The 26,631-nt window shown below is 37.9% G+C and overlaps 1 protein-coding gene across 1 annotated transcript in view; it reads right to left on the bottom strand.

Moving 5' to 3' along the window:
- Window positions 1-26,631, bottom strand: part of LOC136883391 (acid phosphatase type 7) — an 85,247-nt gene that overhangs the window by 18,866 nt on the left and 39,750 nt on the right. Inside the window, exons 4-6 of the mRNA XM_067155664.2 lie at window positions 22,849-22,946; window positions 19,996-20,176; window positions 15,568-15,704 (exon numbers count right to left, since the gene is read on the bottom strand). Of these exons, the coding sequence (XP_067011765.2) occupies window positions 15,568-15,704; window positions 19,996-20,176; window positions 22,849-22,946 (416 nt within the window). The remainder of the gene's footprint in view (window positions 1-15,567; window positions 15,705-19,995; window positions 20,177-22,848; window positions 22,947-26,631) is intronic.

Raw genomic sequence — 26,631 nt, 5'->3', positions numbered from 1 at the left:
AGCAAGGCTTCATGAATATTAAATATTTTTCATCTTATGTCAAATACAGAGAGATAGGAACATGAAAGGGAACACGTAATAGGATGAATATAATGGCACAGAGTATGGGAAGACTTCAAGGAAGGGAAATAAAGTTCCTACGAAGTGTATAAGGAAAGACAAAGAAAGATGATGATGATGATGCCTGTTGCCACACAGAAAAAAAAAGAGGAGATAACGGCTAGCGTTATTGGATAAAGTAGAAAGATCGAGGATGAAATGGTTTGGTCGTGTGATTAGAATGGAAGAAACAAAAACTTCAAAAGCACTCCCGGAGTGGATGGTAGAAGGTTAAAGACCTAAAAGCAGACCAAGGAAGAGATGGATACTGAAAGTGAGGAAGTAGTTGAGTGAAGAGTCACAGATGGGCCCAAAGTGTTCAGGGAAGAGTGGTGGAACAACAGACAGAATTGGAGGTTGCTAATTAATTACCCTACCTGACAAGGAGGCAGATAATGGGAAGCAATTGAAAGAGGACACAAGCACAAACATGAAAACACAAAAGGACAATGCTTCCCTTACACCTGGGAAGAGACCTGTCACATTAATCTGCTCAAGACTGTATGACCGCAGGAAAAAAAGGGACGGTTGCCTCGTATATTCTCTTCTTCTCTAGGTCAATGTCTGCAGGCTGAGATACCGAAGATTCAAACCTGATGGTATGTTTTGTTTGTTTGTCCAACCCTTGACCCATTTCTCTAAAATGAGATGAAATGAATGACGTGATATATGATATTAGGAAGGGAGAGGATGAAACCCAGTGCCAGCAGATAAGCCTACTCCAGTCGAATAGCACTAAGGGGTCTGTTCAAGGCTTAACGTCTCCATCCGACGGATAAATCACCATCAACAGTGTCATATGCCCTCATTCCATATAAACACTGTAGAAAGGCTTGCAATTTAATCTAGGCTTTTGGCATGCAAACTAGTGATTAATAATTGTATACCACCATCTCCCCTACCCTGCCGGCCAACATTCTGATGGTGAAATTTTTTCGACCAATTGGACTCGAACCGGCTAACCACGGTGTAAGACCGTTTAGACTTCAAAGCCTTAATGATCATGGCCAACAGGTGGGCGAAAGATTCAAACCTGATGATACGATCAATAATTTCGGCTTCATTCTTCTGAGTGTTTATAATAGGATTATATTGTTTCTTTGATTGCTACCTTCATCGGCAACACAGTGCACTTCTTTGTATACATTTAGATTTTTAGGCAAAATGCATTAGCAGTCATAGTTTTAATTGAATTGAAGTACTTCACCCTGAGGACAACTTCCCAGCACATGTGGTAATGTTTCATACTCAGTGCAGTGTCTGCAGAGACCTGGGCTGGTGGAGCGTCCCAGTGGAGTGTGCACTGGTGCTACCATTACTGTGTCATATCCAGCATATCTCTCCATTCAGAACTAGTTAAACCATCCCTCTTTACGACCCATGAATTAACCGACAGAACTTGGGCAAACAGTTCAATGCCTCTTCCTGTATGTGGATAATCGCACCATGCTTGAAATTCATGATTTCTCAATAACTCTCGCAGTTGTTTGACCGCTTTTGTCAATCCTTTGCACTCACATGCACTTTGGATAGGCAGCAAGAATTTACACCTGTAAATTTTCACACAGCATTGACATCGTTGACATCAGGGTCATTTACAGCTTTAAATCTGGTGTTAATATTCAGCTGTTCAAGATAGGCTTTCCTGGTAGCACGCATTATTGACAATCCTTTGTACTTATAGCCGCAATATAGAATACTAGTCAGAGCGTAACTAGGAAGCTGCAATATATCTCTAACCACAATTGGCTCATAAAGCTTTGACGAGACCCTTCTTGGGAATTTTATCTACTGAAGCCGTCTGGAAAGGTGAAACCAATAAACTGGTTGATGACTAACAGCTTCTGATGTGGGTGAAGTAGGTGGGTTCTCCAGGACTTGATTTTCATTAAATATCAGGGTCTGTTTGAAAGTAGCTCCCAAATATTTAACCACCTCATTTCATTCATACTTTTTATGCTACCATTCACTGTTAGTATATGACCAGTGTCAAGTTTACCATCATAGATGATAATGGCACTTGATTTATTGATATAACACACAGGCTTGTTTCTCCATAGTAGGTCGATGACACACTTTACCAATACTGAAGGTGCTTCTTGGTCTTTACCTATAATCACTAGATCATCACCGAAGCAGAGTGTGGTTAATGGTATCGTGCCAGGGGCTAAATGAAATCCATACATTGCTGGAACTTCACTGTCAATCAATTCATCAAGAATGTGCTTAATATCCCAGTTAAAAAGAAATGTGACAACGGGTCTCCTTGAAATACTCCACATCTAATATTAATCTTATTACGACCACTGGCAATCTGTATATGGGTTGAGTTATCAGTGAGCAAATTAATGAGATATCTTCCTATAGATTGGGGTAACAAAGAATGTTCAAAGGTTGTTTTTAGGTGATCATGGCCAATACTGTCAAATACTTTGCTAATATCAAAGAAAACCATACTAAATGAGCTCCTTTTCACTGCTGCTGATCCCAAAATTCCATCAGTTTTATTTATATTGATAAAAGAACCAGGCATTTCATAATGAACATATCAGATATGTTACGCATTTTGGTGGGGGTGATTGTTTTAACCCACTGAAACTTTATTATTCACATGCCAATTTAGAAATCACTCACCTGTTTTACAAAGTCATTCTTTGCATAGATCAGTGCCTTGGTGGTCACTAACTGTGATACAGCCTTTAATAGTGGAACAGAATATATTAAACAGTATACTCTGTAAACTGGAAAAGTCTGAATGTCATTTCGACACAGTCCTTACTTGCATGCTATCCCTCCAACCACATATAATTCATATCACAACTGTCATTAAATTATTTTGGGGAGAATTGTTCTCGTTATTATAATCCTTTAAATCAAAAGGATTTGCTTTTCTTTAACATGGAATCACCATCACAGTTACTTTCAAGCCACTTCGAAACATCCCTCCCTTTTAACTACCATGACTTCAAAAATTATAAGTTATGAATTTCATTATGGTCCGTATTGTCCCCGTCAATTTTGTGCATAAATAAGCATTGAATTATGTGCCTGCTGTGGCTAGTATTATTTATTTCAGTGTGAGTGTAATGTTAACATTTATTCAATAGCAGGTAGGATATCATGCAGAGAGTGGTTTGACAAGTTAAGGCGAGGTCAAAGTATTGATTTTCTGCTCGCCCATCGATCGATAGCAGATGATGACCACGTTACAGACTGGAAATTTTCAAGGTTACTTCCGCTTGCTTGCTGTGCGCATGTACGAACACATTTTAAGTCTAGTAACTTCGAGAAGGATTTTGACCAATAAATGAATAATCGATAATCCAGTGACAAGTTCAGAATATGCCACACCTCCATATCAGAGGCTATAAAAACTCGGGACATGTACTAATCACCCCTTATTACTGCAATTCTTCGAGCTCACAAGTTAAGTGTTGTCTTCGACGTAATTACTCAGCGGGTTCTAGCTTGAACCAACACTGAAACTTTTTGTGTCAGTTTCAGCTTTTACTAACAAATTTAAGAGAGAAGAGGACCGCAGCAGTTTGAGACCATCGTCAACTCCAGGATGCTTTGCTTTGTTTCAAGAGGAGCTGATTATTCTACATTGGAAATGGACTTTGCCGTCATCATGCCCTGCTAAAATGTAGGTACTTTCTAACGTGAAAGGGATCACGTTATGGACAATGTTCAACATGAGAGTAGACTAAACAGCTCAATGGGATAGAGTTCCATCACAAATTTAAGTACATTTATGTTATTTTTCTGCCCATCTATGTACAAAATAAGATTTTCTTCATTTGATACATATTTTCTATTAGATTAGTGTAATTTGCAATATTTTCAACCTTTCCTCTCATGTGGTCATGGCAGATTTAGAACATGTGAATGAATGAGAGTTGGACTCTATTAGAGTAGTTTGCTGCAGGTTGTCTTCCGATGTCATTTCCATTTTCTAGGCAATTATTTAAACTTAACATTTAAAAATATTGACCTCTCTGATAAAGAAAATTTAATAATAATAATTTCAGACTTGTGAAACAATGTGGGAAAGATTTTGAGTTGCGCCTCACTTAATGGACTTTAGATTATGTTTCATCTAAACGCATTACTTATGCAGGAATGTGTCATCTAACTCAAAGATAAATTCAGATTGATGGTAAAATTTAAAATCACTAATAATAATAATACATTTTGAGACTGGGTTAAACAAGAATATAATGGTCATGAGTGATAAATGATTTAGATGACATTTTTGTGGAATATTTAACTCATATGTGCCCACTGTCGACATTTGTAGACGTTAATATCTGAATATTGTCAATCTTATATCTGTAAACCGGAAGAATATTTTTGAGGTGCACTGTTTACAGTTCATTGTTTGATACTTACCGCACAGTACGAAAACAAGAAACACTTGGTTTCGCGCCTTATCACGTGGCTGCGTATGAAATATCATTCTGTAGACACTCATGAGGATGACGCTTCCGTCGCGGTCAGAAATATTTTCTTATATTATTGTTACAGTTGAAAGTAAGATTGGACTGTTGTGTTAAACGTAACAACAAAACATGCCTCTAACAGATTTTGAATTCATTTATGGCTGATTTATAGTTGCTTTTGTCTAGCAGAGCACAAAATTTCCACGTCGACAAATGTTGACAGTGGGCGCGAATGGGATTGCCTCAGTAATTTTCATTTATTCTTCTCGGATTGAGCGTTGAGCAGATCGTAAGCATCCTGGAGGAATCACAAGACATACTAGATGCTAATATATACAAAGAACCACCTGAAAATGCTTTCCATAGTGACGGAGATAGCGATGATGATGAGTCATGTTGAGATATAAACAGACTCTCTGGTAATCAACTCCGGGCTGGTGCTGAAGTAGTGTGTACAAAAGTAAGTGAACTTTACCGTTTGACCCTAAAGGGCAGAGAAGAAAATGTAGACCTTCTCGGCTTCACATGGTACATCGTTAGGGCATATATCCGATCTTGTGCCGCTACGCGTCCTAACTCAGGAAGACCGAGTACGAAAGTATCTTCACACGTGTTGCTAGAAGTGCGTTTCGATGGGGTATCCCACTACCTCGAAACAAGAGAAGTAAGTGCGGTGTGCTCAATGTGGTAAAGCTGCCAGGAAACAGTGCAAGAAATGTAACGCTGGCTGCCACGTCCTTTGCTTTGAGTGAAAACTCACGCTAAACCAGACTGGATGACGAAAAGCAGAGTGTAACCTCAAAACACAGACTAAACTGTTCTGAAGTTCTACTCGTAGTTTTCCTTTTTTGCTATTTTCAGAGTGAACATACTTGCTCAAATTTTGGTACTGTGTGTGTAACAAGTACTACAAAAATACGAATAACGTCCTTTTGTTTTGAAACAGTGTTCATTCTAAATTGAGATGAAACTGTTCCTCATTTGTTTTGAATCATATATTTTATAATATTTTGTGCTTATTGAACACTTGTGTGACTAATATTTACTAGGTGATTAATTATTACATTCATATGAGCTTAAAATGCAAAGTTCCTTTATTGAGTATGTCTTTTAACCTGCCCGTCCATGCTCACTGTCGACTGTGGAAAATAAATACTTAATTGTGAATCTATTGAAGTGCGATACGGACCATGAAGCTGATTTTATGTAATATGTCGACACGGTAAATCTCATTAATGGTTATGAATTTCATGTTTTTGGTCCGTACTGAACTCCGCGAAAATATGTCAATGAAACCTAAAATCATCATAACCCTTTCATTTAGGTTACAAACAACTGTACTTATGAAATATATCGCAATATTCCACAGAAAAATAATTTGGCAGATATGGGTTAATGTGTGCTCTGTTGTTGTATAATGGGCCTGGAATATGGCTACCCTGCAAGATATTTGTGGAATTATTGGGAGCATGTGTTGAGTTATATTCAAGACTTTTAGGGATAATAATAATTTATCGGCACTCATGGATCATGTGTCCGATGACATTAGATCTTTAACCTACGTGATGTGCGTGCTTATTGTCTACCAGTTATTCTGACTGTATAATTTTGAATTTCAACGGATCGACATTGTAATACTCATAGACTTCGTCTATGCAATTCTTCGAGCTCATAATTGCACTTCAATACAGAACAAAAATGAAATTTATAGCTTATAATGCTCTCTGCTTGTTTGTTGTACTGTGTGGTAGCTGCACTGCCAGTGCCAGTCCAGATCTGTAGTGGCAAGACGACGGACAAGTTGTCGAAACCGCTAAATTTTAGCAATCCAAGAAATGTGGGCTTCTGCTGAAAGAAATTTCAGCAAGGCAAGGCCAATCATCACTGAAAACCATAGTTATTTTTTTGCTAGTGGTTTAACATCACACTAATCCACTGAAGTTTTTCGGCGATGCAAGAATGGGAAAAGTCTAGGCGGAGAAGGCCTTAGTTAATGTACAGCCCCAGCATTTGACTGGTGTGAAAATGGGAAACCATGGAATCCATCTTCAGGGCTGCCAATGGTGGATTCAAACTCACCATCCCTCGAATACAAGCTCATAAGTACACAACCCTAACTGCATGGTCAACTCGCTTGATAAAAAGTACAATTAAATTAATAATATATTATGGTTCCACCTATTCAGTACAATAACATTTAGAAATGCGAGGTTACATCTCTAGTCGATCACAAATGGTACCAGATTCGACCCCAGATCTGGGTCATCAGCCAATTGTTGAAAAGGTACAAGATAAAAGCAATGCGCAGGTGAATAACAACTAATGTAGAAGAAATAAAGATTTTTTCAAGACGAAAGTTCGTTTGGAGCTATATAATACCCGAGTATGAAACACTAGTTTTTAAATGTCTTTAAAATCGTGATGTCAAGATGAATAAATAGCTCGATGTTAAATCTTATAATTGTATGTTTGATATATTAAGATGCAAATAGCTAACAGAGTGCAGTATTAGTACAATTGAGAATCACAGTTGACAAACGAAGGTATCTTTAAGATAAATGCTAGAGTAGTTCTTGAGGTGACGAAGAGATCAATTTGAAGGTCATATTGTTCTGAAATATGGTTAATTTTAATTCCCGGTTCAATGCGGAAACAGAAAGACATAATGAGAGTAATAAAAGCCAATTTAGGTGAGGGAAAGATTTTAAGGGCAGTGAATTGATCGAGCAAAATATAATATATAACTCACATTGCACAGCGTGATACAGTGAGGGACTGCATTTGGAAATGTGTAAGATAGCGGAAAGGGAAAAAGGAGAAAGGGAGAGGGGAAGAAGGTGGGGAAGAGGGAAAGAAGGAAAAGGGAGTGAATTTAAAGCGGGGCAGGTGGATGAGGTAATGGGGGTAAAAGACGTGAAGGGTACTATGTAGGGCATGGAAAATCGAATCTGAGTTTACAGATTTAACACTTTTTAAAATGAAGATAAGAAAATTGAAAAGAATATTTGGTTTCTCTGAAATGTCTGAAACGGCTATAACAACTTTTTCATATCGAATAATTAACAAATTCAAGCACCGTCCCAAAACAACTTTAATGAAAGAAAAACTCAATGTCTCCACATTTTCTACTTTTACTTTTAAAAAAGATGTTTAATGTCACCAACATCTTCAAAAAGCACAATGTAAAAATAACTTCTAGAACTAACAACAGGAATGTAGATATCTTACATAACTCTACCTTGGTGAACAAATCTAATGTTTTTTTCAAAATCCGGAGTTTACAGATTTAAATGCAACAACTGAAGTTCTTCGTATGTCCGACAGACCAGGCGTAATTTTACTATTAGATATTCAGAACATGTTAACGCTTTAAAATACAATAGATTCTCTGCAGTAGGACAGCATATACATGATTCTAAACATAATTTCACCAACATAGAATAGGACATGCAAATACTTGTAATAATAAACAAAGGCCCCCCTACTTAACACAACCAGAAATTGTTATATTCATCTTGACCCGTATTTTAATCCTAATTTCAATTTAAACGACATTTCAGACAAACAAAATATTCTTTTCGATTTTCTTTTCAAATTCAATTCAATTCAATTTCCACGCTTTGCATAGTACCCATCCATGTCTTTTACCCCCATTACCTCATCCACTGCCCCGCTTTCAATTCACTTCCCTTTCCTCATTTCCCTCTTCCCCACCTTCTTCCCCCTCTCCCTTTCTCCTCTTTTCCTTTCCGCTTTCTTACACATTTCCAAATTCAGCCCCTCACTGTATCACGCTGCACAATGTGAGTTATATATTATATTTTTTTCAATCAATTCATTGCCCTTAAAATATTTCCCTCACCTAAATTGGCTTCTACTACTCTAATTATGTCTTTCTATTTCCGCATTGAACTGGGAATTAAAATTAACCATAGTTCAGAACAATATGACCTTCAAATTGATCTCTTCGTCACCTCAAGAATTACTCAAGCATTTATCTTAAAGATCTGGATAACAAGACAACTAGCTATTTGCATCTTAATATATCAAACATACAATTATAAGATTTAACATCGAGCTACTGATTTATCTTCATATCACGTTTTAAGTAGAGATGTGTTTTATCAACTAATTTTAAGACCTTAAACATACTATTTTAGACATACAATGCATTGTTGTACATAGTGACATATATGCCAGTTCACGTTACGACATGCCCCATTTGGATGTGACCTAATGTTTATTATCGTATGGCATTCCTTTGACAATACAATCTTAATCATAGCTTCATCACATAGATATGTATGCATGGTTCAGCTGAAGATGACCTTATGTAAAGGGTCGAAACCGGTCCTGTAGCATGATAAGTGCAATAAACAAGTATTGATAGGTGGAAATCCTTTCCTATTTCTAATTGTGTAGTTTGTCAATACGGAAATTAAGATTATAGACTACAATACCGTAGCCAACCAGGCAAAACGGAACGCATATAGATATCGAAACTTAAAGATCAAACTAACGAATGCGGTTAAGAGCATTGTTTTTCTGAAGGAATGTCTAAAAAATGACTTAACACCTGAATTCTTGAGAAAATATAATAATAAACACAGGCATACCACACAAACTCGTAATACGCAAAAAGAACAAACTAAATCTGGCTGAAAGAAGAAATAAAGTTTTTATACCACAAAAAACAACATCTCAACAACGAACTATACCGAATACATTTAAAGGCATCTAATGAGTTACCACACAGCTACTGGGATGATTTTCAGCAGATCACGACAGAAAAAATAAAAAACTTAGCCACTAACAAATAGAATACACTAAATAAGAAATTATAAGCACTTACACAACCATCTAAACCAAACCCAAAAACCGAAATTCCGAATTCCAAACCTTCCCAACGAAATCACTGAACACAAATTCCACCCACCCATAAGAAATCTCACAAATACGACTTTCAATGAAATGGAAACCGGTATCTTGAGCAAGGGACCCAAGAACAATTGGGGAAACACATCAACCTACCAGAACATTACAACCACTATCACTGAAATAGAAAACGCCATACAGAAAATCCCACACGAGCTACGAGATGAAGACAGATTTGATATTTAGAAAAGGCTCCCACAATATATCGACAAAATTCACAGTAACTTCCAAAATAATAACTCAGCCAATAAAACATACATAAATAAACTCAAAGATAAAATAAAACAGAATAATTTACTTATAACGAAAGCCGACAAAGGCAATACCACAGTCATTATCGACAACGACCAATACATATCGAAAACTGAAGAATGTTTTCAAGATAACACTTTCCTTATCAAAAGTAAAGAAACATACAAAGAAACTTCAAAGCTTTATTAAAAAATACACATTTTCTTTTTTTTTTGCTAGATGCTTTACGTCGCACCAACACAGATAGGTCTTATGGCGACGAGGACAGGAAAGGGCTAGGAGTGGGAAGGAAGCGGCCGTGGCCTTAATTAAGGTACAGCCCCAGCATTTGCCTGGTGTGAAAACAGGAAACCACGGAAAACCATTTTCAGGGCTGCCGACAGTGGGATTCGAACCTACTATCTCCCGAATACGGGATACTGGCCACACTTAAACGACTGCAGCTATCGAGCTCGGTACACTTTCTTTGAACTGAAATAGAATCCTCTAAACTTATAGTAATGAATCCTCAAATACCAACTGCTAAAGCTTATCCCAAAATACACAAAGAACATATACCAATGAGACCTATTATTAACTACAGAGTAAGCCCAACCTATAAACTCTTGCAATTTATTCAAAGATTCCTCAAAAAGCACTACGTATTCTCAGCTAATAAAACAGTACGGAATTCAATAGATTTTTGTAATAGAATGAAAGGATTAAAGATTGGACCATATCATAATCTTGCATCATTTGACATAATAAACATATACCCGAACATTCCCACAAAACGAACAATAGAAATCATTGAATCTAATCTAAAAAGTCACAGCACTCTAAGCACTTTAGAAATAGAAGAGTTCATTAAATTACTTAATTTTGCCATTAGTAACAACTACTTTAAATTTCATGATACTATTTATCAGCAACAAGGATTACCGACGGGATCTCCCGCTTCTAGAGTACTCGCCGAAATTTACATTGACCATTTAGAGCACACGTCAATTAATAAAATAGACAATATCTTTTTTTGGTGTAGATTTGTTGATGACATTTTCGTCATCATCGACAATAGGTCCACAAATGAAACTGATATATTAGATAAACTCAACACAATAGACTCCCATATAAAATTTACCATGGAAACCGAAAACAATTGCAATCTGAATTACTTCGACATAACGATAACTAGACATGAAGACCACCTTTCTTACATAATATACAGAAAATACACGCATATCTCAAATACAATTAAAATAGATTCCGTTCGCCCCAACACTCACAAAAGAGCAGCTTACTACAGAATGATACACAGAGCATTCAATATACCGTTAACAAAAGAAAATCTAAACAAAGAATTACAACTAATTCACGACATAGCTAAAAACAATGGATACAAGAAAGAGATGATCAACAAAATCATTCACAAAATAAAATCCCAACCCAAAACCAAACTAACAAAAGCAGATGAATCCAAGAAAGAGTACGCACTATTCACCTTCAATAATGTACACATAACTAACATTTTTAAAAAACATAACCTAAGAATAGCATTTAGAACTACACACAACAGTACCAACACCATACACGTCAGGACAATCAACAGCAACAACAAATACAAATACTCAGGGGTATACCGTATCAAATGCAATAACTGTGAGACAAGCTATGTCGGACGCACCGGTAGAAACTTCCTAACCCGATATAATGAACACATAAACGCAGTAAAACACAATCATTTTTCCTCAATAGGACAACATGTCGCAGACTATAAACACAGTTTCACAAACATTGATAACGACATGCAAATCCTGAACATAAATCCTCAACATAACAGAAGAATTTTACATCACTCTAGATCAGTATAGCAATCCAAAATACAACATAAATGAAATCACAGAAAAAACTAACATCATCTTCAATACAGTTATCCCCGCCCTAAAAAACTCTTACCTTAAGATAATCGATAAACAGAACGCGACAGGAAAACATCTAACAACACACCCAGCTCCACCCCCACAACAGCAACTCTCCCTACCCCTCCTTCCCTTCCCCTCACAGCAGCCCAAGAAGAACACGAAGCAGTACACAACAAGCTCAAGCTCGCATATCAAACACATCTCAGCCACACCAACAACAGGAAGTACATATTCAAATTAGCACACACAAGCCTTAGACATTCCTCCAACATAAATATCACTCATAGCTCAATCTTATCTTCCACAGATAAATATAACATCACTGCACCGCTACAAATGGGAAAGGAGCCACTACTTTGAACCCAATGTCACTCAAATTTTATGGATGTCACAGGACAACATGATTTGATTTTAACATAAGGCAACACACACAGCAGAGCTGAACATATTTTAGCCTAATTTTATCCATACGTCTGGCACCTTTTTAAAATTGAAAAGTGTTTTATTCTATGTACATACATGAAGACAAAATCTTTTACTTATACAATTTTACAAGCAAACCATATCATTTAAACTCCAGGAACAGCAGCTGAGTGCACAACTGTGTAAATAAGACTTGAACACGGGAGTCAGCCGATGAATTGAACAACAAGCAAGACACGAACGTTTATGTGCATGAAGTGCTCCCATATATTGTATTCATCTTGTACATATATATATATATAAGTTAGTTTTAAGTAGAGATGTGTTTTATCAACTAATTTTAAGACCTTAAACATACTATTTTAGACATACAATGCATACAACTCCTTCAGAGTTTCTGTTACCATAGCCATGGGGGCCAATGATGTTTTCACAGTCTAGTCTTTCTTTACCAACTTGGGCATTCAGATCACCCATAATGATTGTGTTCTCCTCTGTTATTTGTTCCTCATCATAACTAATACTAATTCTAACAGTAATTCTGAAAGTGGTTTACCCAAGATTTTTTTTTTTTTTTTTGCCATTAGTTGAGGCTTGGTTGAAGATCAGAATGTTCCCTAAATTACCCAAGCATTAAATAAGATAGTATCTAAAAACCTGTTTATTATTAAAATTATTAAAAAACTACACCATCCTATCTTTATCAGGATGTAGATTATTCATGCATATCAAATGCCAAACAAACAAAAAAAACCAAACAAAGGAAGTAGCTCATCCTTATCACTGACTTGGTGGACTCAATAGCAAACAAGAGCTTTTATCAGCGAGAGTGAATCATTGAAGGGCTACAGATAATATTATCATCATGACAAATAACATTATCTCTATATGCCTCGAAGTATCTTCAAGTGTTTGCTGAACTTCAATAACGTATTCCAGTCCAACAATACCAGAATGAGTGCTGATCACTTTTAAAATCATTATCATCATCATAAACAGTTTCCAGCCTTCAGTCAGGTCTGTTGAGAACACATGCTTCCGAAACATATCTCCTAGAGCAGTATCATTTTCTCCTCTTTCTTTTACACACTTCTTTACTATTTTCAGTCATTTGGGTCGTGGCTGTCCTGTAACTTTCTTATCTTCCATTTTCATATGAAACATCTTTCTTGGTTTTCCATTCATTCCTCCCATGCACAATCCTATCCTGAATGGGTTTTTTGTCCACTAACTCTCTCACCTGCTCACTTCTCTACATATCCAATTTTATTCCACAGGAACATTTATTCTACTTGTGCCTCTTTCTTTGTTTATTTTGTTTTCTGTTTTTGATGATGATGATGATGATTGTTGTTTAAAGGGGCCTAACATCAAGGTCATTGGCCCCTAATGGTACGAAATGAGACGAAATGGAATGACAAATTAAAAGTCTAAAATTCTCCACTGACCAGAATTCAAAGCATGAGAATGAAGAATGAATGGATGGACATGAATTGAAAACTATCAGTGGATGCGACCCGCAATGCTTTACATTCACACAAACTGACGTAAAAGAATAGGATTACTGACCAAGGGACTGCTGCTATAGCATAACACTGAAACGATGATGCTTGCAGTCTAAAGGGGGTCCAAAATCCAAGTTATCGGACCCTCATAACGGTACTGATCGCTAGGAAAGTAGAACCATGGTATTTGTCATGTTGCGGTACTAATCCAAAGTAGCAGAGACTCGCGGTATTCCACACACTATTGTACTACTCACAGGTTATAAAATTCGACATATAATACAGACCTACGTTTTTCTCACTTTGCGGCACCATTTACAGGCAACGCAAACCTATGGTGTTCATCACATAACCACAGGGACCTTCCACTATCCCGTGGTGTTCCTCATATAGTGGGTACTAATCACAGGCAAGGCAGAACCATGGTAGCTATCATCCCATGGTCCTGCTCATATGGTGGTACTAATCACAAGTACTGCAAAAGCCGACCGCACGGTGCTCCTGTGTGCTACGAATCACAAACCTATTTGGCACCTAATATAGTGGTACTACACGCAAGTAAAAGCGAACCATGATGTTCTCTGCGTGGTGGTACTAATCACAAGTAGTTTCATGGTTCCAAGACAATCACCCCTTGGTCGCCCCTTACGACAGGCAGGGGATACCATGGGTGTATTCTTCGTCGGCGTCCCCCACCCACAGGGGGTTGTGTGTTTGGCCCGCGAGTGGTATTTTATTTCCCTCAAATCCGCTGGCAAGCCGGTTAGGACCCCCATATCCGCCACCTAGGACGCGCCACGTGGGAGTATCACCTCTCCCTCTGCTACGCTGGCATAGCAGGTTCGTGGTTTTTGTTTTTAATCATGTCCCCAATCCTTAGGTCAATACAATACATAGCAGGTCTGCAAAATTATACTGACGAGCAAAGAAAAAGGAAGAACACTTGGATTTTTTGGAGAAATACAAATTCAATATGCAATACTAAAATAGTACTTGGAATGCAAAATATCTTCATGAATTCTTGAGGCATCTCTTTTTATAACATTTAAATACATTTTTACAAGTTGCTTTTCGTCACACTGATACAGATTGGTCTTATGGTGAAGATGGGATAGGAAAGGACTAGGAGTGGGAAGGAAGTGGCCATGGCCTTAATTAAGGCTAGCCCCAGCATTTATCTGGTGTGAAAATGGGAAACCACAGAAAACCGGTATTTGAATTACCCCCTTACAACACACCGCTGGCCACTAATGAAGAGCATAACCACTTGAAAATGGCTCTGGATTCAAAACAACAGGTATTGCCACCATTCGAGGCAAAACAGCTCTCAATCTGTTCTGCATCTTTCTCACCCCTCCGCCCACCTATTGGTTTAAACACTGCACTAATACATCACAGGTTTTTGGAGACACAATGATGGGAAAGGGCTAGGATTGGGAAGGTAGTGGTCATGGCCTTAATTAAGGTACAGCCCCAGCATTTGACTAGTGTGAAAACAGAAAACCACAGAAAAGCATCTTCAGAACTGCTGATAGTGCGATTTGGACCTACTATCTCCCGAATGCAAGCTAATAGCTGTGCAACCCAAACCACATGGCCAACTCGCTCAGTTAATTACTGTTTTAAGGGGAAGTACAACTAGATGACCATTCCCTCTTAACTCTAATCAGAAGAGAAAAATGGAATATATCTGATTCTTCAAGAATTAGAATAAGAAGAAAGCAAGATAAACACAAGAAAAGGGAATAGACAAAGAGATAAAGACAAACAGGTGTTTAAAGTCTAGGAACACAGTCCAAGGACAGACTGTGCTGTCAGTCTTATGTGAAGATGTTTGTGCATAAAGATGTGGAGTTTCTCCTTGTTCTTTGCTGTGTTTTCACGTTTGTTCTAGTCTCCTTTTTTTCATTGTTGACGTGTCGTGTTTATCCTATTATGTGTTCCTTTACATGACCCTATCTTGCTGTAAATGACATTAAACAAATAAAGTACCATCTCCTTTCTACTCACATATTTAAGACAGGCAGACCAGCTCGCGTCCTTGTCTCATGGGACTTACAGTCATTATGGCCCACATTTGAACAGTACATGGGGCGGTGCCCGAACACAACAATCCAGGGTTGCTCCGTACGGTTCATGACGGCTTCCTGGCCAACATACAGGAAATGTCTGTTTCAAGTGTTGAAGCAATCATACCTCCAGTCTACACTAAATTATTATACAACAGATTAAAGAAAGATATGGAAAGTAATGCAACAGAAAGGATTTGGAAAACAAATAATGAAATGTGTGCAAGCAATGTATACAAAAATTGTTGCAGCAGTGTTCAGACACATATGGGAAGGACAGAGTGGTTTCGGAATTAAACTGGACTATTAGGAAGTGTGCTGTCACCACCATTATTAATAATGGTTATGCACGAAATTGTGAAAGAGACAAAGGTAAAATATGGAGACAGGGAGCTGAGAGGAAGTACAAGGGCAACTCAACATGCTTTGAGAGATTACTGAAAATTATAAGAGTAAGACAATGGTATTGACTAGAGGAGAAAGGGAGTGGTGGTGGTGGTGCTGGTGATTATTGCTTTAAGAGGGAGTACATCTAGGCAATCATCCTCTATTAACACTAATGAGAGGGAAAAAAATGGAAAGACAAGAAAGGCAAGGGCCATGAAGGGTGTGAAAATGAAAGACTCCCTAGGCCTCGATACTTAATACCATCGGGGTTGGAAAGAACAAGAGTTAACCAACTGACGTCGAATAGGATACATGAAAGTGAGGAGCCTGGCAAAAGTACGTAGAAGTAACACCAAGTGAAAATGAAAGACTCCCTAGGCCTCGATACTTAATACCATCGGGGTTGGAAAAGAACAAGAGTTAACCAACTGACGTCGAATAGGATACATGAAAGTGAGGAGCCTGGCAAAAGTACGTAGAAGTAACACCAATACTCAGCTAAGGACCCCATGGTCGCCAACCCACGCTCCCAAGTTGAGAGCACCTGGAGCCTCTTTTAGTCGCCTCTTACGACAGGCAGGGGATACCGCGGAAAGGGAAAGGTTTTATAAAAATAAAGGAAAGTGCCTTGTCACTACTCCTGTTCATCATTGTCATGGATCGGCTCATAAAATCCATCAAAGAACATCGCAAAGATGTTTGCAGATTTTCTGATCTAGGAAGAAAATGAAGCAGAAGTTCAAGAGAAACTAAATCTCTGGAATGGCAAGTTTAAAGAATATGGACTAAACATCAATAAGACAAAAACTGTTGAAATGACTATCAACAGAAAAGGCACAGATTCAAACATTTTCCTGGAGGGAACTCTGTTACAGTCTGTTTTTAACTTCAAATACCTTGGAAGTATAATTTCAAAAGATAACACAGTAAACCAAGAAATAGCAGGCATGTTTTTTAAGTAAGTACCATTTTGTTATATCAAAAAAGTAATGCAATATTTTAAACAATTTTTTTATTTTTTTTTTTTACATGTAAGCCTGTACCTTAAACTACTTCTGAACGTAAGTTCCAGGCATATCAAGGCACTTGTCATATCGTGAAGCCGGCTTCGAATTCCGTTCGTATAGAAATCTGCCACCTGATGTACCAGCCACTGCAGTTTTTAGGTCATCATTGTTGTGGCGCTGACCTCCCAGGTGCTTTTCCAAGTGCAGGAACAAGTGGTAGTCACAAAGTCTTCAGTACTGACAGACGGTCGCCCACTACGCTTCTCATCATGGACATTAGTGCGGCCTTCTTTAAATGCTCTAACCCATTTTTTTACCATCCCTTCGCTCATAGTGCGTTCTCCATACATTTCACTAATCTGCCGATTAATTTCAACACCTTCCAAGTCTTTTACAATTAGAAAATGAATCACAGTGCGTACTTCACACTCGGCGGGACCGTTAATTGTTAGAGGCATTTTCAATACGCACAAACAAACGTAAATACGGGCGAATGTTTCCATAATGGCATTTGTGGCTAGCGTACAGATGTACGTACTGAGCACGCATGCTTTGAAGGACGACTGACGTTCTGCAGTGGCCATATTTAAAAACGGTACTTACTTAAAAAAACATGCCTCGTACTTAATAGGGCTCAGAAAGCTTCTCAATTTTATTTTCAAGTGAGAAATCTACTCTGGGATGATAAAATACCACAGAAAGGAAAACTCACCATGTTTTATATCTACTTTATTCCAATTCTCACATATGGACTCAAAATATGTACGCTGCATAACAAGGCAAATACTGTAGTAAAATCCAGTCAACAGAAACGAATTCATCAGAACAATGAACCAAAATACCAGGAAGGTCAAGATTAGAAATGAAGCAAACAGGAAGGAGGCCAGCATCAAAATACCTGATATCGAGCTTTTAGGAAGACACAGGCTACAATCGGTTTGGACATGTTATGAAGATGGACGGAACAAGAACAGCAAGGAATTACTTTGACAGAGAAGTAAAAGGGGAGATGCCAGTTGGGAGGCCAAGGAATCGATGGATAGATACAGTGAAATTGGAGGTCAGCAAGAGGAATGCCAAGTGGGAGGACATAGAGGAACAGAAACCATACTTTGACAGGAAGAAGTGGCAAGCACTTGTACACCCCACACTGGAAACTGGAAAATGATGATGATGATGATGATGATGATGAAAGGGACAAAACCTTGAAAATGTGGAGAGCTTCAAGAATTTGGGAAACAAACTGATGCAGATTGCAGGGCTGGACATGGAGACCAGTAAAAGGATTCAACAGGGAAATGTATTGCGAGGACCTTTTCAAAACCTTGTTCACTGTTGGTACAAGGCTGGAAGACCTGGACATGTGATCAAGATCTGTGTTCTCCCTATGCATATTAGGTCTAAGTTACCTATTTTTTGTAAATTATGTACATATTTTGTATTTACAGTTTCTGTTTGTTCAATGACATGCCATACTCTTCACATACCGTATAATCCCAAACATCACCTGCCACCGAATGAGACCTGCACACCTGAATTTCTAATGACAAAATTTGGGGGGGGGGGGGAAATCACACGTTTACTTACTAACATTTTTAATTTCTGCAAAAGTGTCACAAAATTGCTAATTTAGAACACTTTATACAAGTAATAAAACACTAAAAAAACACAATGAGAAAAAAACAAGTTCAATGTACAAATCAGTCACGATTCAATGTCATCGGAACCAGCCTACTGCCATCGGAACTTTGATCACTGTCACCTTCCCATACATAGTTGTCCTCACCTCCATCCACAGACTTTGAAATCCCATGAAACTTTTCCTCAGCCAAGTTGTTGGAGATGCGATCCCATGAAGTCTATTTGCATAGAAGTTCCACTTCTGGTCGTTTCATTCATCCAGTTCCTTTGCAGTAAAACCCACCCTTTTTAAGTTCCATTGCAATCTCTAATGATTTTGGTTAATACATTTATGTCAGTACACCTAACCTAGTTCATGCCTTTCAGTCATGTATTTATAAAACCATTCTTCAATTACCAGGATTAGTGCATTCTGTCCGCAGAAAGCTCTATGATCATCGTTACATTTTAATAAAATTTCTTTCTTCCTCCTCCAATCACAAATACATGATTCTTCAATATCATTTTTTTTTTTTTTTTTTTTTTTTTACAATTTGTTTTACATCGCACCGACACAGATAGGTCTTACGGCGACAACAGGATATGAAAAGGCCTAGGAGTAGGAAGGAAGCGGCCGTGGCCTTAATTAAGGTAAAGCCCCAGCATTTGTCTAGTGTGAAAATGGGAAACCATGAAAAACCATCTTCAGGGCTGCCGACAGTGGGGCTCGAACCCACTACCTCCCGGATGCAAGCTCACAGCTGCGCGCCCCTAATCGCACGACCAACTTGCCCAGTATCATATTTTCCACCGCAGCACAATTTTCAATAGTTTCAGCTTCTGTTACAACTTTAAGTTTCTCACTAACAGTAAATGACCACAAATGCTTTTCTGAATTCATCACTTGTTACCACTGATGCTTCTTCACTCAGAACACAAAGTATTAATCAACTGCCAAACCATGCGGATTTGGTAAAGCGGAGGAGCGAGATTTCGGCCGTTGCCAAGCTGCGTGTCATGAAACCGCTGTTGTCGCGTCTTTGGAGCAATGTATTGTGAGACCACAATACGAAAGGCATAAATACGATCTGTATCCACATTTAAGGAAAAATATTTCTGTTAAAAAACGTGCGGGTGGTATTCGGGATTACATGGTAATCGCTACATAAACATTTTCAGTTTCTACACAGCACAGAATGCAACTGCAAAGGTTAATGAGCCAATGAAAGAAGGCAGACTGCAAGAATGGAGGATACTTTCATCCGATACCAGAAGAGAAACATGGTGGTCAACATCAGAGAAATCTGACATATGGAACACAAAAGGGGAAATACTGATGGTGATGATGACTATACCTTGAGATCTTCTTCCAACCAAAGAAACTGCTTTGCAACCAGTTTGAAGCCATACTCTAGGAAGTAGTAGACTTCAGTTGAGATTGAAATAAAGTGAATGGGTCCCATGTTGAAACTATACATCAGAGTTCCTTTATCTCCTCCAGGCATGCTGAAGCGGGCTTTGTACTGGCTGAAATTACTGCACAAACAACATGAACATTAATAATGAAAACAATCAAGATGGTAGAGTAATGTTTAATCAAATTCTTGTACAGATGGATAATTATGTTAGCCCCATATCAAGAACTAGGAGAGAAAAACACGTATGGAAAGCACAGATTTATCATGACAAAATTATGGAAAACAGCAAACACACACAGTCTTACTAACAACTGGTGAATAACTTTTATACCAGGTTTATACATCATTTATGTGCACTTTTGTTACTAAACTGCATATATGCCTCCTGTGTATACATTTTATAGCTTTCACTGAATTGCTTATACAGACCAGGAGCCATGTATAAGCACTGTATAGCAAAGAGTGACAAAAAAGAAGAAACTAGTGATCAGTTTCTTTTAGTGGTATTTACTGTCTCCAGTAATATAATCGTGGTAAAATGTCCGACTTATCCATTAAGCACACATTGAAAAAACCTAAAATAACATTGATGATCTCCATGATATTTTTAAGACAGAAGACAGAACCATTTAGAGGTTATGGAGGCTGAAAATGTTCGTAAAATACAACACTTTAAGAGGCAAAGTGGCCCATGTCTCCTAGAGAATGGAAGTTTTAAAATGAAATATCGATTTACGAAGGAATATGCTCAAATTATCATTAACACACTCAGAAATGACTTACTGAAAGATCCTAGAGAAGGCTCTATATCTTGCAAACTTCAAGTTCCCACAGCACTTCGGACATGGGTGCGGACTGAGGTTAGTAATTATTATCTGGAAGGGATCTGACACTTCAAAATACAAAGTTATCGGCCAAGGAAAGACAAGGGCCGCGAAGGGCGTGACAAGGAAAAACTTCCTAGTCCTTGAATGAATCCTCTAAAACAGCCAGGGTCGGAAAACAACAGTTGACCAAGGGAGGTTGGATGGCATAGATGAAAGCGAGGAGCCAAGCACAAGTAAGTGGAAGCAATGCCAGACCTTAGCTAAAGGCCCTGTAGTCGCCAACCCACACTCCCAAGTTGAGCCCCCCTGGGGTCCCTCTTCTTCTTCTTCCTCCTTTTAGTCGCCTCTTACGGCAGGCAGGGAATAGCATGGGTGTTATTCTACCACCCGCACCAACACGGGGTCTCAGAACAACAAATTAGACTTTTGCCACTTGGGAAATAAACAACCCGCTTAATACCTGGTGCTGTAAGTTTCCCATTACTATTATTACAGTAAGATAATAGAGAAAAAAAGAGAGAGAGAAAATAAAGGAGGGCAGTCTACGCATGTATTAGAGGACAAGAAACACAATGCTTAAAGTAAATACAAAATTTTAATATTCCACCTTCTCAATACTAAAAAATCATTTGATGTTTTTACAAAAACATTACAATGATATTAAAGGGTACTAGTTTCGGTCCACTGTGGACCATCATCAGCCTAGCCAAATTACAACAGTAAAAGACATAGTGATAAAAATAGTGTGGAGAAATGAGAGAGGATCTAGAAGGATGGGATGGTGGTGGAATGACAGATAAAAGTGAAAAACCGTATTTGCGAATAATGATAAAAGTGACAGAAGTGTTCACAATGACAAGTAAAATCTTGTGAAGTCACATAAAAACTCTTGATGAAATAGTCTTTGGTTAGCATTACTCCTGTGTTGCACGATTGACATATATAACTACGTATATGCTTCTAGAAAGTTGTAGATGTAAGTTCCACTTTTGCGTAGAGGGAAGAATTGTCCGATGAGACCAGCACAAGATTAAAAATTGACAAAGTTGAACCTATTCTATGGTGGAATGAAAGGCTTTCTGTGTTAAACAGAAGTAGTCTCAGTTCAATCGGGACCCCAATGAACCTTGCGCTGCGTGGAACAAACTTGCTGTATTGAATGTAATGAACTTGCAACTTACGGAGTTGCATTCAATACAGCAAGTTTGTTCCACGCAGCGCAAGGTTCATTGGGGTCCCGATTGAACTGAGACTACTTCTGTTTAACACAGAAAGCCTTTCATTCCACCATAGAATAGGTTCAACTTTGTCAATTTTTAATCTTGTGCTGGTCTCATCGGACAATTCTTCCCTCTACACAAAAGTGGAACTTACATCTACAACTTTCTAGAAGCATATACGTAGTTATATATGTCAATCGTGCAACCCAGGAGTAACTGCTAACCAAAGACTATTTCATCAAGAGTTTTTACGTGACTTCACAAGATTTTACTTGTCATTGTGAACACTTCTGTCACTTTTATCATTATTCGCAAATACGGTTTTTCACTTTTATCTGTCATTCCACCACCATCCCATCCTTCTAGATCCTCTCTAATTTCTCCACACTATTTTTATCACTATGTCTTTTACTGTTGTAATTTGACTAGGCTGATGATGGTCCACAGTGGACCAAAACTAGTACCTTTTAATATCATTGTAATGTTTTTGTAAAAACATCAAATGATTTTTTAGTATTGAGAAGGTGGAATATTAAAATTTTGTATTTACTTTAAGCATAGTCTCAACTCAATACGGAACCTAACAATGAAGTTTATTACTTTTAACAAGAAACACAAGACAAAATTATCCAGCCAAACTTGAAATATGTTTCTTTCTGGAAACTTGATTTTAGACAAAAGAGCCCCTTTTCCTGATATATTTACACATAATTATATACCAGTAAGCATAATGTTTCACTCACTGTTTTTCCTCATGATTTCCAGGACAAGTCATGTATGGGACATATGCAGCTATGGATTCTATCTGTCTCATGAATTCATCCCCCACTCTTCCACCATCCTATAAAAATAAAATAAAACAATTAGATTTCTTGAAAATTTAAGGGAACCGGGTAGTGTAAATGTTAGTTCCCAATAAATCTTAAATACCTCCAAAACTACTTGAGCTACATTTATGAGATTTGGAATAATTGTTACAATAACGTAAGGGTATACATCAGTTGAATTTAGTGATGATTGAAAAAACGATGAGCAGTGGCGTAAGGTTAAATTTAAAAAACGGGCTGCTTTGTTTTTGTATAATTTTCTAGTGATCTAGAAGACTCAGAACGTTGAGTATTGGAGTATGTACTTGCAAATGTGTGTTTAATAGCCCGTAGCAGATTTATATTGATGGGCTTGATGGTTGATTTTTAAACTAAAATCTAATCGAGCAAACTTTTTGAACATTTTGTACTGGCATATTTTGGTTATACTTCATAACTTATCTCAATAACTACTAATGGCTTCCAAGCGATTCTGCTACAGGCTATGTACTGGTACTTGCAGAATATGTGGTAGAAATTTCAGGATTCTACAGTTTTTAGTTCCCAAGAAAAAGGTACATAACCAATCAACAATTGCGTTTTGAGAAAAATGAGGTTGAAGTTTGAATACGAGCACAATCACAATGTAAACATCAGGTTAACATAAACATTAGAAAGGCGGTAATACGACTGACAATCGTTAATGCATGCTCAGGCTAGCCAATGTGATGAACAGAAGAATCTCCCAAGATAACAAACTTTCCCGATTTCAGTTACACGATGTAGAACAAGAAATTTTCCCGGAAAACAAAAAGAGGGAGTGTCGTTATACATAATTGATGCATAGTTACATTAAAATATCAATAATGACCTCAAATATGGTTTCTATACCCATGTGTTATATATTGCTGTAATCAGCAAAGAATGGAGAATGTTTTGAACCTAAAAACAAAAAAATGCTATTTTTTTGTCATTCCACACTACCCGGTTCCCTTAACAGAGTATCAAGTATAGTACAACTTTGTTAACCCAGAATGTTCTTGTAGAACGAAACATGTCATTCTTTGTATAACAGTATGTATTTTTTACATGTATGTTTGTTGTTGTTGCTAGTTGCTTTACGTCACACCGACAGAGATACGTCTTATGGCGACGATGGGACAGGAAAGGGCTAAGAGTGGGAAGGAAGCGGCCATGGCCTTAATTAAGGTACAGCCCCCACCATTTGCCTGGTGTGAAAACGGGAAACCACGGGAAACCATTTTCAGGGCTGCCAACAGTGGGGTTCGAACCTACTATCTCCCGAATGCTGGATACTGGCCGCACTTAAGCGACTGCAGCTATCGAGCTCGGTTACAGGTATGTTTGTAGTGTTATAATTCATATTGAAAATGTTGTGTGTTTGACAGACTAGAAAGCTTTCATGTTACAACCCAGAATAATTGTGGTACGGGGATAAATTGCGTACTAACAAAAGTCCAGATGGACTGAAATAACCTAAAAGAAGAGAGAAATGTACATTAAAACTCTGTTTACAGCAATAAAACACATTTTTTATGGTACTTTTAAAGGATACTGGCCTAATAAAATGTACTCCCTATCGTATGGCATCTTTGAAATCTGAAAAGCCAGGCTTAACTCGCTGAAATGTTTATTCCTAACTGCCTTGCCGGTCTTTCTGTGGCAGCTTGAATTTCAGTTCCTCTGACTGTCAATCCACTCAAACGGTAGTTGTGTAAACCACTTGTACACACTTGTACAAGTGTTTTGAAGGCTTTCTCATTTCCTTCACATTTTTCGTTCTTCACACTAGATTTTAGAACAAAAGTTAACAATTTACTTTTTCCGTCCTACTGTTGGAGATAATTTTTCAATTTTTTGCTCTGTATAATTATCTATAGACACACGCTTTTCAAATTTTTCTATTATTCTGACTGACAATATTACTGTAGCACCTGTAACGTTAAGTACGATCAGTAGAAAAAATTCTTTGAGGTCAGTCTGACCCCACTACATTGTTTGTGTCATCTTTTGACTGCTCCTATCTTGTAAAACAAAAGCTGAAGGTTTCCACCTATTCAATACTATTTATTGTAACCTTTAAAAAAGTTACATATATTTGATGAAACTAGTTTCGGTCTTACTCGAGACCATCATCAGTCAAAATGAATAAAGTTAAGGCAAGACATGAATTATAGAAAAAATGTATGAGGCAAGCGTGTGTTGCTGACATTCATAACTTTGAAATCTCAATGCACAGTGCTCCCTTGTGTGTTATAGTGCTCCATAAACTGCATCTGACAGCAACATCTAAACTTCATTTTTACTTGTGCATCTTATTTGTGTTTTTTGGCTATATTTCAACGCACAGTGCTCCTTAAAGATTTTAGTGCTTCACTAGCAGAAATCAAACAGAATTATTTAAACTTCGCAATTTATTTTTCTATGCATTGTTTTAAACTTATAATTGGCTGATGATGACCATGAATACTGGTCGAATTTTAATTAAATAGGAATGTAAACTTACATTTCTTATATTAATAGTACTGAAAGGTGGAACCATTATATACCTTCTTTTAACTTAATATCAAGGTTTGGGTTAACAAGATTTTACTATATACTGAAGAAAGTGAACCTCACTAGGGCTGTTTTGTTTTTCTTCTGGAACTTATTACCTTAATTTAAATTCTCAAACTACTTTCTTTCTTAATCATGTTATTGATTTAACGAACGCTTTTTAGAAATGCAAAATGCAAACTTGTCCTCATACCGAGGTGGTGCAGCTCTTTTCAGGCACACCCCCACAATGGAGGTGAGCTGCATGTACCATTTCAACCACGTACCAGCACTCCTGACATTCTTAAATTTCTGGCAGTACCGGGAATCAAACCCGGGCCCCTGAGAACGGCAGCTAACAACACAAACCGTTACGCTACGGAGGCGGATTTTTGGAAATTAGAGACATAACTCGTCCTATCATTTGTCTCTGAACCCAGATGGCTATTTTTTCATGTAAGGGGCATGACAGCTTGATCATCAGTCCTGTGTACTTTCTATTTCCTGGGATAAGTAGCCCTATGCAAATAAAGACACAGTATCCTGCTGGGAAGAACTCCTTGATTGGTTAGAAATGCCTCCACACAAGTTAGTTCCAAACCGTCAACTATCATAACATGTGACCTAGGGGAGTTACCTTGCCAAGCAGAACAACCTCTGAGAATAATGCAAAGAAGGAACTGGGTAGTTAGATAACTTTTTTTTTTTTAATATTATTTAACTGGATCACTATCACTATCACTATCAGCCATATTCAATTGTTTTTACGATGTGGCCTCTTTAAGTCCGAAGCAAGGTAGGTTTTCATGAGGTCTCTCCATCTGGGACGGTCTTGAGCGATGTTCTGCCAATTGATCCCAGTAATCTTACGGATGTCTTTATCCCATCTGTCCGGTGGTCTTCCCCTTGGTCTGAGATGATCTTTTGGACACCACTCAAGCACAAGCTTTGTCCACCTACCATCAGTTCTCCGAGCAACATGGCCTGCCCACTGCCATTTTAGGGTAAATACCCTTTCTAAAATGTCACTGACCTTTGTGACTGACCTGATGTAATCTGCTCTCTTCCTGTCTTTCTTCGTCAAGCCTAGCATGAACCGTTCCATAGCTCTTTGGGTTGTTCCGAGTTTCTGCTTAATAAACTCGCTCAATGTCCAGGTTTCAC

This window comes from Anabrus simplex, chromosome 11 (assembly GCF_040414725.1).
Source record: "Anabrus simplex isolate iqAnaSimp1 chromosome 11, ASM4041472v1, whole genome shotgun sequence".
NCBI classification, from domain to species: Eukaryota; Metazoa; Arthropoda; class Insecta; order Orthoptera; family Tettigoniidae; genus Anabrus; species Anabrus simplex.
The sequence above is the reverse complement of the archived record's forward strand: the minus strand, read 5'-3'. Positions and strand labels throughout refer to the sequence as shown.